Raw genomic sequence first — 13,690 nt, 5'->3', positions numbered from 1 at the left:
TAATAATATGCCTTTTATTATTACTGCTTTATATAAAAGTCGACATTAACTTCTAATAGAAATAAGACTATTTAGACGTGATACTGATACAATATAGTTTACTGTGGAGCTATAAGACTGGTATTACGTATGTGATGACTAGACTTCTTGTTAAGGTTTTTATTTAGCAATCTTTATAATGGAAATAATTCCATTGCAAGTACACATTTTCCCACCTCATAATAGAACGCCTGTCCCTTCTTGCTGGCTGCTGCTCTTTGGTCTCTCTTGTCTGGTGCGTTGATTGAGCGCTCAGATCCACATACACATAGCAGACTTGATAGGAAAAGCTACTTCCACTAAGCATGTGCAGCAGCTCTGTTCCATTCCTTATACTGTATGTTGTGACCAAAACTTTAATAAAATCTTGCTATAGGGGAGGTCTGGGCAACAACTCATTTGCCTATGATGCCTTATAGTGTCACAAATTAAATACTTTACATAAATTGTATGCAGGTCATTTATTTGTTGTTTTGACACTGCTAATATTATTTATAATTACATTTAATTATATTTGTATGTCTATGCAGATACTCAATTACTAACCACTTAACTGACGATTTTTCCAGCAAAACCAGTCATAAATTGCTGGGTCCACAGGAGAGTCCAGGAAGTCAGAGGAGATCCGTTCTGCACTTGTGTAGAACAAATTTCCTATATTTGATTTGGATCTTAAATTTTAAATAGATGAACAATTGCGTTTGGTACTGCACTTGAAATACTATTTTGTTTCTATAATATATAGTAATAACTTTTTCATTGGCTGACGTATTCCTGTAGAATAATGTCATATTTCAAAAATGTAAACATGATTAATTAAACTATAAAATTAACAAATAACAAATATATATATTCCATAGACAAAAACCTTACGGTTTCACATGTCCCATTAAGGCTTCTTACTGAATTTCTGCCACTCAAACTCAAAAAAGCAATGAAATTCTGATCATCAAGGTTGGACGTGTTCCTTGCGATGCGACTAGATAGCACAAGCAGCTTCTGCTGATTAAAATGATATGCAGCATGCCTATGTTCTGTGTGTGACTGCGGGTCTGCATGCTACGTTACAGCCACTGACACTGTAACATGGTGTTTAGCATGCAGATACACCGGCAGTCACACACAGAACATAGACATGCTGCATATCATTTTTATCAGCAGAAGCTGCTTGTGCAAATAATAAGTCGCATAGCTGTGCAAATAAGACGCATTTGAAGGTGAAACAACGCACAAAAAGACGCTTGGCGCTACCAAGTCATGCCACAACTAGAAGGGCTGTTTAACACGCAAGGAGGCTAGATGTATGTGGACCCATCTGTATAATCACAAATCACCATCCTTGCTTGTAGCTGTAGCTTGGGAATATGTAAGCATCTCTTGAGCATGTCTAAAGACAGATTTGTTGGAGTCAACTGACCTAAAGATGTTACATCTGTAGAATAAAATATTTTTTTCTTTTTTTGTATGTTATGAGCAGATTATCGATGTAAAGCCACCCTCTGTCCGATTTCTACTGGAAGGAACCAGAATAGCAGCTTACTGGAGTCAGCAGTATCGTTGCCTGTACCCAGGCACCATTGTACAAGGTGAATTGTACCAGTTTTACTACTCTCTGTTTATGTCATTGTCACACTTAAATCTGCCTTGGTGTAAAAATGTAAGCTTTCAGCATTAAGTAGACATCACTTTCTGTTGTAGTGTAACTATTCAAATGTTATAGTAGTTAGTAATTAACTTTTGTATTATTAGGAAACACCGACCAAGATGAAGACACAGACCTAGTTACGGTGGAGTTTGATGATGGAGATACAGGGCGTATTCCTTTGTCTCATATCCGAATGCTACCTCCAGATTATAAAATACAATGTAAGTATAACACATGTTGGGGCATAGTAATTCAGAATACTTTCTTACAACAAATCTGGTGTTAGTGTCTCGTGGGATTTTAACTTGAAAGGACTCAATAAGTGCATACTTTATTGCAGTTCTACATCTATTCTTATTAGACATCTGCCAAACATATTTTTTGAAGGCAATTAAGCATTGCAACTAAACAACTAAGTGTTCTTTACTAAATGAAAATATGCAGACACTTCGCAAATTTAATTTACCCATTTGTCTGCTCAGCATGCCACTTTTGAGAATTGCCCAGATAAAATGTGGATGGGTCAATAGTAAGGTAACTGGATGCACGAGAAAATATGCAGCCTAGAAATTGTAAGGAAGTATCTCCAGGAAGTAAAGCCTATATCCACTTTAGGTCCATTTCTACATTAAATTACCATCTTTCTCATATTGTACTATGCTGTGTAAGCTGAGAGCAAAACAATAGCAAGGATGTTAAAATCTACTGCTCTACCAATTTTTCTAAATTTTTGTAAACTGATAGAGTATTTAAAATGTCCAAATAATTTATTTGCCACTCTTAATAAAAGGAAGCAATTACAAGCAATTAAGCCATTATTCACTGTCATATTTTGGTCTGAAAAGAAGAGATTTTATTTTATCATAAGGAAAGTCAATGAATAAAAGGTTGTGATATTGTAATCTCGAGCTAAGAAACTAAAACAAATATTTCTAGTAAATTTGCAAGACAAAAATACCAAGCTGTTTGTAGGCAACCATCGTTTTAAAGAACACATTTCTTAAAGCACATATTTAAGAACTTATTCCTTTAAAGCACATATTTCTATATCTGTTTGATGGAGTTTTATAGCTTGTGAAATCTAGCTAAAAATAAGTAATATTGGATTGATAATATAATGTTAACATATTTGATTTGGATCTTAAAATTTGAAATAGATGAACAATTGCATTTGGTACAGCACTGGAAATAATATTTTGTTTCTATTATATATATTAACAACTTTGATAATCGATGAAACATTGCTGTCCAAAGATCTAAAATAACTTTTTCATTGGCTTACATATTCCTGTAGAATAAGGTCATATTTAAAAAATGTAAACATGATGAATTAAACTATAAAATTAACACGAAACAAATATATATATTCCATAGACAAAAAACCCTACGGTTTCACATGTCCCTTTAAGGCTTCTTAGACATGATCAGAAATTTCACAAAACCTACTGAATTTCTGCCACTCAAACCGAAAAAAGTTAAAAGAAAACGGGAAGCCCAGTGCTGATATGTAAATTTAAGGATGATAATATCAATTAAAACTGTCAAACCCAGCAGCAAAGAGGAAAAAATGTGCTTGTGGTTGCACAAAAAATAACCTTATAAACAAGTATAACACAAATTAAGAAATAGACCTCTGCACTTGATAGCTATATATATATAATACAGTCACGGGCAACACTCACGTGTCAGTGATATAAATAGCTCCGGTGCCCTCCGCATAGGAATCCAGTCAGATCCCAAACACACGTAGTAAATGGTCGGCGGTACTCGGATAATAATCACGCTAAAGAGGCAGTAATTCCAACGTTTCGATGGTTGCTTTTATTCCATCGTCATCAGGGCTAAGGTAAAGTACAAAACACGCTCACCTTAAATACCCCATCACCAGGTGCAGCGTCCTCTGCTACCCCCGCGGGAAACCGAGACACCCACTGATGATGTCACAGACCCGTGCCCGTTGCCAGGACAACAATAAAAACAAGCAACATAGCAAATGCAATTCATATCATAGACTGCGGACATAAACAACATATGGTGCCATAACATTATTAAATATAAATCGGATGACCATTATATCAACATATTCCTGTGTGATGCAGTACATTAATATAGTACCTACATATATACTCAAATGCAAATAGTAAAGCACCCAAACTCGTCATTACTCAAGATCACATGAAACAATGTAACACAAGGTGTTTATTCAACCCATTAGGAGTCAGAGTATTCAATCTATGAATCCACCTTGATTCACACTTTAATAGTCTTAATGATCGATCACCACCCCGCAGATGCGGTGGGATGTGATCGATGATAATATACCTTAATGATGCCAGGCTGTGACCCAATTGCATAAAGTGACGGGACACCGGTTGATCACTTTTTCCCGAGGAAATGGCAGCTCTTATACTGGACCGATGTCCTGCCATCCTCTCCCTCAAGGTTCTATCGGTCTTCCCCACATATCCTTTACCACAAGGACATGTGATTAGATATACAATGAACTTAGTAGTGCAGGATACTCTATGTCTGATTAAAAATCTCTTTCCACTCATGGGGTGACAAAAGCTATCGCCAACAGTGAGATATCTACATGTTAGGCAGTTGATACATCTAAAACATCCCATTTTTCGGGGAAAAAGCCCTCTGGCAACCTACTACCTAATCCAGTGACGTCCGTTTTCACTACCATATCACGGATATTCCTCTCACGTGAATAGCAGGACATAATACGTCTGTCTTTCAAATACAGATCATTATCAGACTCCAACATTGGCCAGAGATCTCTAGAGATCCGTCTAATCTCATTACTGACCACATTATTATGATTTACCCAAGGCATGATTTTATTAGAGTTATTCCTCCTCTTGGATCCAGTCAATAGCTGCTCCCTAGACATCGATAATGCTTTCGATTTAGCCTTGTATAGCTTGTCAGCCTGATCCCCTCTATTCAAAAATGTAATAATCATTCAATCAATATTTTGTTCAGCCGCATGTCTATCACTACAAATTCTAACAGCTCGCATAAATTGTGAGTACGGAAGACCGCACTTAAATGATTTTTGATGAAAACTTTGAGCATGTAACAGAGAATTTCTATCGGTAGGTTTTACAAACAATTCCGTCTCAATTAGACCCTTCTTCAAGTTAATCTTCACATCCAAAAAAGTGACTGTGGTTGCATCAATAATATAAGAAAATTTAATAGGGCTATTGGTCGCATTATGTTTTTCAATAACATCTATAAACTGATCCTTAGACCCACTCCATATAACAAATAGGTCGTCTATATAGCAGGCATAAAATTTAATTTTCCCTGAAATATAGGCGTCCGAAAAAAATATATCCTTCTCTGCTGACAACATGTAATCATCAAAATCATCTCCAATAAATCCCTAATAAGCCCAACATCCGGGCCAACATACAGGGGATTATCAGTTATTAAACTACAAACAGACTGTACACCATCACCATTAGGAATGACAGTGTACAGGCTGTTGACATCAATACTGCACAAAAAACTATCAATAGGGATATCTTTAATTTTATGCAATCGATTCAAAAATGAAGTTGTGTCTAATATATAGTCAGGATGTCCCACCACACATGGTTGTAGCACTGAATCAAGAAAAATAGATACAGGTTGAAAAAGCGACCCCCTGGATGAGATAATTGGTCTGCCAGGCGGGGGATTTAACCCTTTGTGGATTTTCGGTAATGTATATAATAACGGTGTTACTGGGAAATCCACATTTAACATATCACATAATTTTTGTGAAATAACTCCTTCTCCCACCGCCTGGTTCAACCTCTCTACCAGCACTTTCTTAAACATCATAGTCAGATCTTCTGCTAACAGTCTATAGACTTTCTCATCTTTAAGCTGGCGAGCAATCTCATCCTTATATGTCATAAGATCCTGAATTACAATTGCCCCGCCTTTATCTGCGGGGCGAATCATAATGTCAGTATATGATGCTAGATCCTTCAAAGCTGTAAACTCACCCTTACTTAAATTATTACACTCCTTAGTACGTGTTGGAATCAGAGGTAAGACAGAATGTTTCACCTCGTGTTCTAGTAACCGTGAGAAGGTTTTAATGGTAGCATTACTAGTCACTGGTTCAAAAACAGATTTTTTTTATGCAATTTATACAATTCCTTAGGTACATCATCATGCAATACTGGTAATACCGGTTGTGATTTCGAACCATTAAAATGTTCATGAAGTTTCAATTGTCTATTGAGGCGGTATTTCTCCACCTCCCACTGCATGTTATCAAACCTCGTAGTGGGCACAAAGGAAAGTCCCCGACTCAGGACCTTAGTTTCCAAATCGGTCAAGGGATGTTTTAGATGTATCAACTACCTAACATGTAGATATCTCACTGTTGGTGATAGCTTTTGTCACCCCATGAGTGGAAAGAGATTTTTAATCAGACATAGAGTATCCTGCACTACTAAGTTCATTGTATATCTAATCACATGTCCTTGTGGTAAAGGATATGTGGGGAAGACCGATAGAACCTTGAGGGAGAGGATTGCAGGACATCGGTCCAGTATAAGAGCTGCCATTTCCTCAGGACAAAGTGATCAACCGGTGTCCCGTCACTTTATGCAATTGGGTCACAGCCTGGCATCATTAAGGTATATTATCATCGATCACATCCCACCGCATCTGCGGGGTGGTGATCGATCATTAAGACTATTAAAGTGTGAATCAAGGTGGATTCATAGATTGAATACTCTGACTCCTGATGGGTTGAATGAACACCTTGGGTTACATTGTTTCATGTGATCTTGAGTAATGACGAGTTTGGGTGCTTTACTATTTGCATTTGAGTATATATGTAGGTACTATATTAATGTACTGCATCACACAGGAATATGTTGATATAATGGTCATCCGATTTATATTTAATAATGTAATGGCACCATATGTTTATGTCCGCAGTCTATGATATGTATTGCATTTGCTATGTTGCTTGCTTTTGTTTTTATTGTTGTCCTGGCAACGGGCGCGGGTCCGTGACATCATCAGTGGGTGTCCCGGTTTCCCGCGTGGTTAGCAGAGGACGCTGCACCTGGAGATGGGGTATGTACGGTGAGCGTGTTTTGTACTTTACCTTATCCCTGATGACGATGGAATAAAAGCAACCATGGAAACGTTGGAATTACTGCCTCTTTAGCGTGATTATTATCCAAGTGCCGCTGACCATTTACTACGTATATACAGTCAGGTGCATAAATATTGGGACATTGACAGAATTTTCATATTTTGGCCTATTCACCACCACAATGGTTTTGAAATGAAACAGACAAGATGTGCTTTAACTGCAAACTTTCAGATTTAATTTGAGGGTAATTACATCCAAAGCAGGTGAACGGTGTAGGAATTACAACGGTTTCTATATGTGCCTCCCACTTTTTAAGGGGCCAAAAGTAATGGGACTATCAACTCAAAAGCTATTTCATGGACAGGTGTGGGCTATTCCCTCGTTATTTCATTATCAATTAAGCAGGTAAAAGGTCTGGAGTTGATTCTAGGTGTGACATTTGCATTTGGAATCAGTTGCTGTCGACTCTCAATATGAGATCCAAAGACCTGTCACTATCAGTGAAGCAAGCCATCATTAGGCTGAAAAATCAAAACAAACCCACTGCAATCACTGCAATCTAGACACATGCAGTTTATGCAACTAAAGTCTGAGCCGTTATGTGGCACACACATCCCACTCAGTGCCCACAATCTTCCCATTGGTTCACCACAACAATCCCACTGGGTTCCAACATCCTTCTCACTCCATACATCCATATAATTAAGAATACACATTTATCTCCCTAATTGCTAAAACTATCATACTCTGTGTATGCATGTACACTTTCTTCCCCTATACGCCTCCATGCTGCTCTATCTTCCTAAATCCCTACTTCTGTGTGGTCTCACAACTGTGCTAGTCTGTATTCCCTAATCCACACCAATATGTCTTTCCCTATCTGCGCGGCCCTGTCTTCCTGCATCTGTGCCATACTCTGTGTCCTTCCATCTGCACCACTGCCTTCCCCCCAGCCACGCCGCTCTGTCTTCCCCCCAACTGTGCCACTCTTCCTCCATCTGCACCAATCTGTCTTCCCCAATGCCTACTGTTGTGTGTTCTCTGCACTATGTCTTCCCGCGTCCATGGCGATCTGTCCCCCCAAACCGTGCCAATATGTTTTCCCCCATCCGCACCACTGTTTTCCACCATCTGCATCACTTTGGTTCCCCCCCATCTGTACTGCTTAATCTTCCCCCTCTCCACACCTTTCTGTATTTCCATCTACTCCGCTCTGTCTCCTCCCCCCATCCACACCACTCTTATCCCATATGCGCAGCTCTATCTTCTGCTCAGACCTCAGTTGCATAGACTGCATGTGTGTATTCCAATGAGCACACAATTCTGTGAAATAGCAGCTCCACCATTTTGTGAGTGACAGCAATCTCACTCTGTGAGAGTGCTGAATCTGCTGTTAACCACAGGGCGTGATGACATACGATATATGTATTGCGCAAGGAACATGTCCATTAAATCGTCAACCTTAATGATCGGAATTTCTTTGCTTTTTTGAGTTTGAGTGGCAGAAATTCAGTAGGTTTTGTGAAATTTCAGATCATGTCTAAGAAGCCTTAATGGGACATGTGAAACCGTAAGGTTTTTGTCTATGGAATTTCATAGCTTTTTTATGATTTATTAACCATCAGGGTTTGGAGGAGCAAACCGGGCCATCTGCAGGGAGAAGGGCAACAAAATGATACACTAGTGTGGGTGGAGGAGGGGACAGCGCACAGGAGGTGATTTGGTATTTATGGGTGCAGAGGGAGAGACGGCTGTGGGAGTGAGCTGCAGGTGTGCAGGGCAGTGGCAGCAGCGGGAATGTGGGGCAGGGCACAGAGGCACAAGCGGCCAACTGAGGGCCTGATTCAGACCCACTCGCGAGCACTATGCGCTCGCAAGCGGGTCGATGGTGACCCAGTGCGCATGCGCATGACGGAGCCGGCTCTGTCGTGCGCATGCACGAGACCCAGATAGTGATGGGCAAACCGTCGCTCCGGGTCTCGCACCAAAGGGGGCGTGCTGTCGATGTTGAGTGACAGCACGCCCCCTTTGGTGGGCGGGCCGGGGGAGTGGCTGCCCCAACGGAGGCGTTCCCATGTGAACGTCTCCGTTTGGGGGCGGCCCCACTGACATCACGAGTGAGCCGAAATCTCTCTGGGGCTTGCGGCCACGAGACCCTACTACAAGGGTCTCGTCGCAAGCCCGATGGTCTTCCTGGCCGCTTGCTATAGCTGTGGGTGGTCACCCACAGCTATGCGAGAGGCCAGGAGGGCCTGAATCAGGCCCTGAGATGTGCGCGGCCAGCGCCGGAGTTATTGGGCCTCATTCAGAGGCGGTCGGAGGATGCAAGCGGTCGCTCAGAAACTGGGCAGCCGCTTGCATCCTGACCGCCCGCCTCTGTTTCGGTCGCTAGGCTGTGGGTTTACACCCACAGCTCTAACGACCGCTCCAGTGGGTAGGGTCTCACTTGTCGTAAGCCCCGGAGAGCTTCTGGCTCTGTCAGAGCCGGAAGCTCTCCACTGATATCACTAGTGATGTCAGTGGGGCCTCCCCCAAACGGTAGGCGTTTGGGCTGCCACCCCCCCGGCCCGCCTTCCAAAGGGGGCGAGCTATCAATCAACATCGACAGCTCGCCCCCTTTGGAAAGAGACCCGCTACGACCGGCGCTGTCGGTCGTAGCAGGTCTCACGCATGCGCACGAGGGATCCGGCTCCCTTGTGCGCATGCGCACTGGCCAAACATCGAGGCGGCCGTGCGGTCGTAGACCGTACGGCCGCCTCTGAATAAGGTCCATAGACTCTGGGCACTAGAGTGGGCCCAGTGTCTATAGTGTATGCACCGGTCACCGGGAAAATGACCGCGACGGCCATTTACCCTGTGCTGCGCATGCGCAAACGACGGGAAAATGGCCGCCGCGGCCAGTTTCCAGTCATTTTACAGCGCCGGACGTCCGCGCCGACGTGGGACTCCGGAGAGGTATTATTATGGGTGCAGGGTGTGCAGTGCGGGTCCCCCTGGACCCAGGGGCTCGTGTTCCCCGCACACCCTGCACCCATTATAGATACGCCCCTGTATAAACAACATTGAGCAAGATCCAATCATAGGGCCATATTCAATTAGTTTCGCACCCGCGATACTTTTTCGCATGCTGGACTTTTCGCCTACATCGCGTGTTTTGTATGCGGAAAAGTATCAGGCGCGCTCCCGCTATTCGCTGTATTTAATTAGAAAGGACGCTTAAACGGCACCCGGCGAAACTGAAACAGGCGAAAAGTCCTGTCAGAAATGGAGAACTCAGCCTGTAACCACCAAAAAAGATGCACTAACATTGGGGATCACTATAGATGCCCCCGATTAGCCCTAATAAAGGTATTTGGGGTACTTAAGTTGTGACAAATGGTGCCAATTAACGCATAAAACACAAGTGATGAAGAATAACATTAAGCAGTATTTTTTTGTGAAAATAAGTACTCCCAGCAAATTTGGGGTACTTGAAAAAGGGTGCTAGCATATTTTTAAGTTTCTAAAGTGAAGTTTTAAATTATGTAAAAAATCGACCTGTCGCAAGCACCTGCAATAAAAAAAATACCTGCCCCATACTTGAGGACCCCCCAGAAGTCTATTTTGCTAGTTTTTAAGTTTGTCCCCAACTTTGAACTTTTTCGCCCCCAAAATGAAAGTACTTTTTTGGGGTGTTCTAAAGTATTTAGAAAACTATTTTTGACACAGTTCATCTTTGGGGTACTGTCCCAAGGGTGCAGGGGGTTTCCCGAAGTTTTCATCCCAAAACCGCAATTCTGCACATTTTTCCGCAAAACTTTTCCGCCATTACATTGCATTGACTTTTCACATACACAAAAAGTCTTTGGAATTGAATACGGCACAAACTTTCCGCCTGGCGACATGATATCATCTGCAATACTGTTTCGCGGATTCAGACTTTTCGCCTCTAATTGAATACGGCCCGAAGTTTGACTCCCAATCAATAAACATAACAAAATTTAGAGTCTAGGTAAAGTATGCTGATCCGGCGGCAACTTAGCATATGTAAAATGTAACCATCTCTGCCAAATTCGGCTTTACAAGTAGTATATAAATACCGCTCATTAGATATTGTGTTATTAACTAGAACAACCTACGTTTGAAACTCAGGATCTGTAGTAGCCATCCACACTCTCGGTATACATACCTTGGCCAAGGTACATAAATTAAGACTGTTTTGTCTAGTGTACCTAACAAAAACATCCTCGGGCAAAGTACCAAGAGTACAAACTGCTGGAGTCAAAGCAGATTGGGCTATATTTGATGATGCTATAACTCCAATTACCTGGCCCCAGAAATTGTGCACCTTTGGGCAGGATCAAAGGAGATGCCAAAATATCAGCAGCATGCCCCCCCAAATTGAAGGAGACATACAGGGGTGAGGTAAGTCCTTTGTAGTACTATAAATAATTGAATTTGCTGGAATCTAATAGCCGCCGTGGATTCTCTTCGACTGCCAAGGGCGAGAGACCAGTATTCATCACACATTGGGCCAACCTCCAACTCCCACTTTTGTTTAAGACTTGGAAGGTTAGATGAATGGTGAGCATTCATAATAAAGGAGTAAAGACATGAGAGAGCTCTCCAAGCGTTTAGGGACAATAGGAGCAACTTGAGCACAGAATCCTGTAACAAAGGTGCGCCCACAAATTGTGCATTTAAAGCATGTCCAAGTTGTAAATATCTGAAGAATAGTGTATGGGGAAGATTGAATTCACTACGTAATTGGGTGAATGATTTTAGAACATTATCATCATAGACCTGTCTCAGCACAGTTTTTCCTCTGCAACCCCATCCTGCTTCCGCCTCTAAGGATGATAGTTCTGGCAACGCTGTAGCATTCCATAAGGGTGTATCAGGGTCAAATCTGTGAAACCCAGGAGTTTATTAACCAGCACCCATATATTAACAGCTTGTAAAAGTAGCTGGGGCCCCAATCTATATTACTTTTTAGCCAATAGGGCCTGCAAGGGTGTATGTCCTGGCGTTGCCTGAGCTACTAGCAAAGTGTGAAGGGCATTTACTGAGGTATCTTGCAGCCAAAGCCTCAAGTGTGATAGTTGAGTCGCATAGTTGTAAAACTGAAAATGCGTCAATTTACTCCAAGATCGGGTATTGGCCTTTAAGTGTGTCAACTGTGGCTGGACATTTAGGACATTACAGTCCGATGAGGAGTTGCTAATCCAAACTCCTAAATACTTAAACTTATCCACCCAATGAAGAGGCAGAGTTATTAAAGGGCTATCTGGGCAGGACCCTCAAAGGGGAAGGATATGTGATTTCTCCTAGTTTGTGGTCAGGCCAGAATAAAATGGCAATGTGGACATCAGCTGAAGGACAATCGGCATAGATGTAGAATAATCAGATAAAGCAACAAGTCATCAGCATATAAAGCCACCTTATCTTCTCTACCGCCAAGCCTAAGTCCACTAATGTCTGGGTGGGCACGTAACAGACATACCAGAGGTTCTATAGCGAGTGCGAATAAGGCTGGAGACAAAGGGCATCCCTGTCTCATGCCTCTGGTTAGGACAAAAGAAGAAGGAGAGATATATCCATTAATAGATATTCTCGCACTTCACCCATTTTATGTATACCGGACCTATCCCAAAACCTTTCATGACCTCCCACAGAAAAGGCCACTCCACGGAGTCAAAAGCTTTAGCTGCATCTAAAGAAACAATAGCCAAGGAGGACTCTGCTCCATGGGAGGCCTGAATATGGGTATAAAGACGTCTAATGTTCACTGCTGTGGATTGTCCAGGCATAAATCCAGTCTGGTCTGCGTGGACTATAGTAGTTATGACTTTATTTAATCTGATAGACAATATCTTTGCCAGTATTTTGGCATCATTAGATATCAGTGATATAGGGCGGTAAGAATCTGGTAACCTAGACTCCTTACCATGCTTGGGCAGTACTATTATCAACGCTTCTGACATAGAGGGGGGGAATATCTTCTTCAAAAAATTATATATTTCCAACAATTGTGGAATAAATAATGAAGCATGTTTTTTATAGAGCTCTATTGGAATGCCGTCTAACCCCGGAGCTTTGCCCCCTGGGAAAGATCCAATAGCCGCCCCCACCTCCTCTTCCAAAAAAGCAGCATCCAAGAAGGCTGCATCTTCCAAATAGAGGGAAGGCAATCCTATATCTGCAACATAAGACACCAATTCAGCATGGCTGCAAGATAATCTTGAAGAATACACAGATTTGAAATAAGACAAAAACACCTCAGCTATGTCAGGGGTAGTGGACACCACAGAGCCGCTATCGCCTATAATTTCAGCCACTGTATTTGAAAGACTATCAAAATTATCAAACGAGCGAAGTAGCTCCCCGTACTGTCAGCAAATGTGTAATGTGAGTGTAAAGAAAATAACCTGTGACTGGCTTTATCCTGCAAATGTTTCGTCCGGGCAGCTTGAGAAGACAACCATTTAAGTCTTGATGACTCAAGACTATCGCTGAAATATGCCAATTCTAGGTTTTTACATGCGGTCTCAAGTTCTAATTCCTTCTGTCTATGGAACAATTTAAGTTCAGATATTCTTTTTATTAATGTACCTCTTAAATAGGCCTTGAAGGCATTCCATGTCATCGCCACTGAGGCAGAACCTATATTATCTGCGAAAAACCCCTTCCAAAGTGCTTCTAACTCTGAGCCTGCTCCCATCTGTTGTAGCCAGAATGGATTGAGGGTCTCATTCAGACCCGTTCGCAAGCGCTTGAGCGCTCGCAAGCGGGTCGATGTTTGGCTGTGCGCATGTGCAGCGGCCGCACTGTGCGTGCGCAAGCCCCGGAGCGAGAGTGAAATTCACTACAAAAGGAGCGGCAGTCGATGTTGATCGACAACTCGCCCC

At 42.1% G+C, this 13,690-nt stretch overlaps 1 protein-coding gene across 8 annotated transcripts in view; it reads left to right on the top strand.

Annotated features, from left to right (window-relative positions):
• Nucleotides 1–13,690, top strand: part of TNRC18 (trinucleotide repeat containing 18) — a 416,103-nt gene that overhangs the window by 329,196 nt on the left and 73,217 nt on the right. For all 8 annotated transcript variants that reach the window (XM_088456240.1, XM_088456241.1, XM_088456243.1 and 5 more), the window contains 2 exons: nt 1,517–1,625; nt 1,789–1,905. In XM_088456240.1, coding sequence (XP_088312366.1) covers nt 1,517–1,625; nt 1,789–1,905 — 226 coding nt within the window. The remainder of the gene's footprint in view (nt 1–1,516; nt 1,626–1,788; nt 1,906–13,690) is intronic.

This window comes from Taudactylus pleione, unplaced genomic scaffold (assembly GCF_031769625.1).
Source record: "Taudactylus pleione unplaced genomic scaffold, aTauple2 ptg000690l, whole genome shotgun sequence".
Taxonomy (NCBI): Eukaryota; Metazoa; Chordata; class Amphibia; order Anura; family Myobatrachidae; genus Taudactylus; species Taudactylus pleione.
Note: the sequence above shows the minus strand (reverse complement) of the source record. Positions and strands in the feature narration are given on the sequence as shown.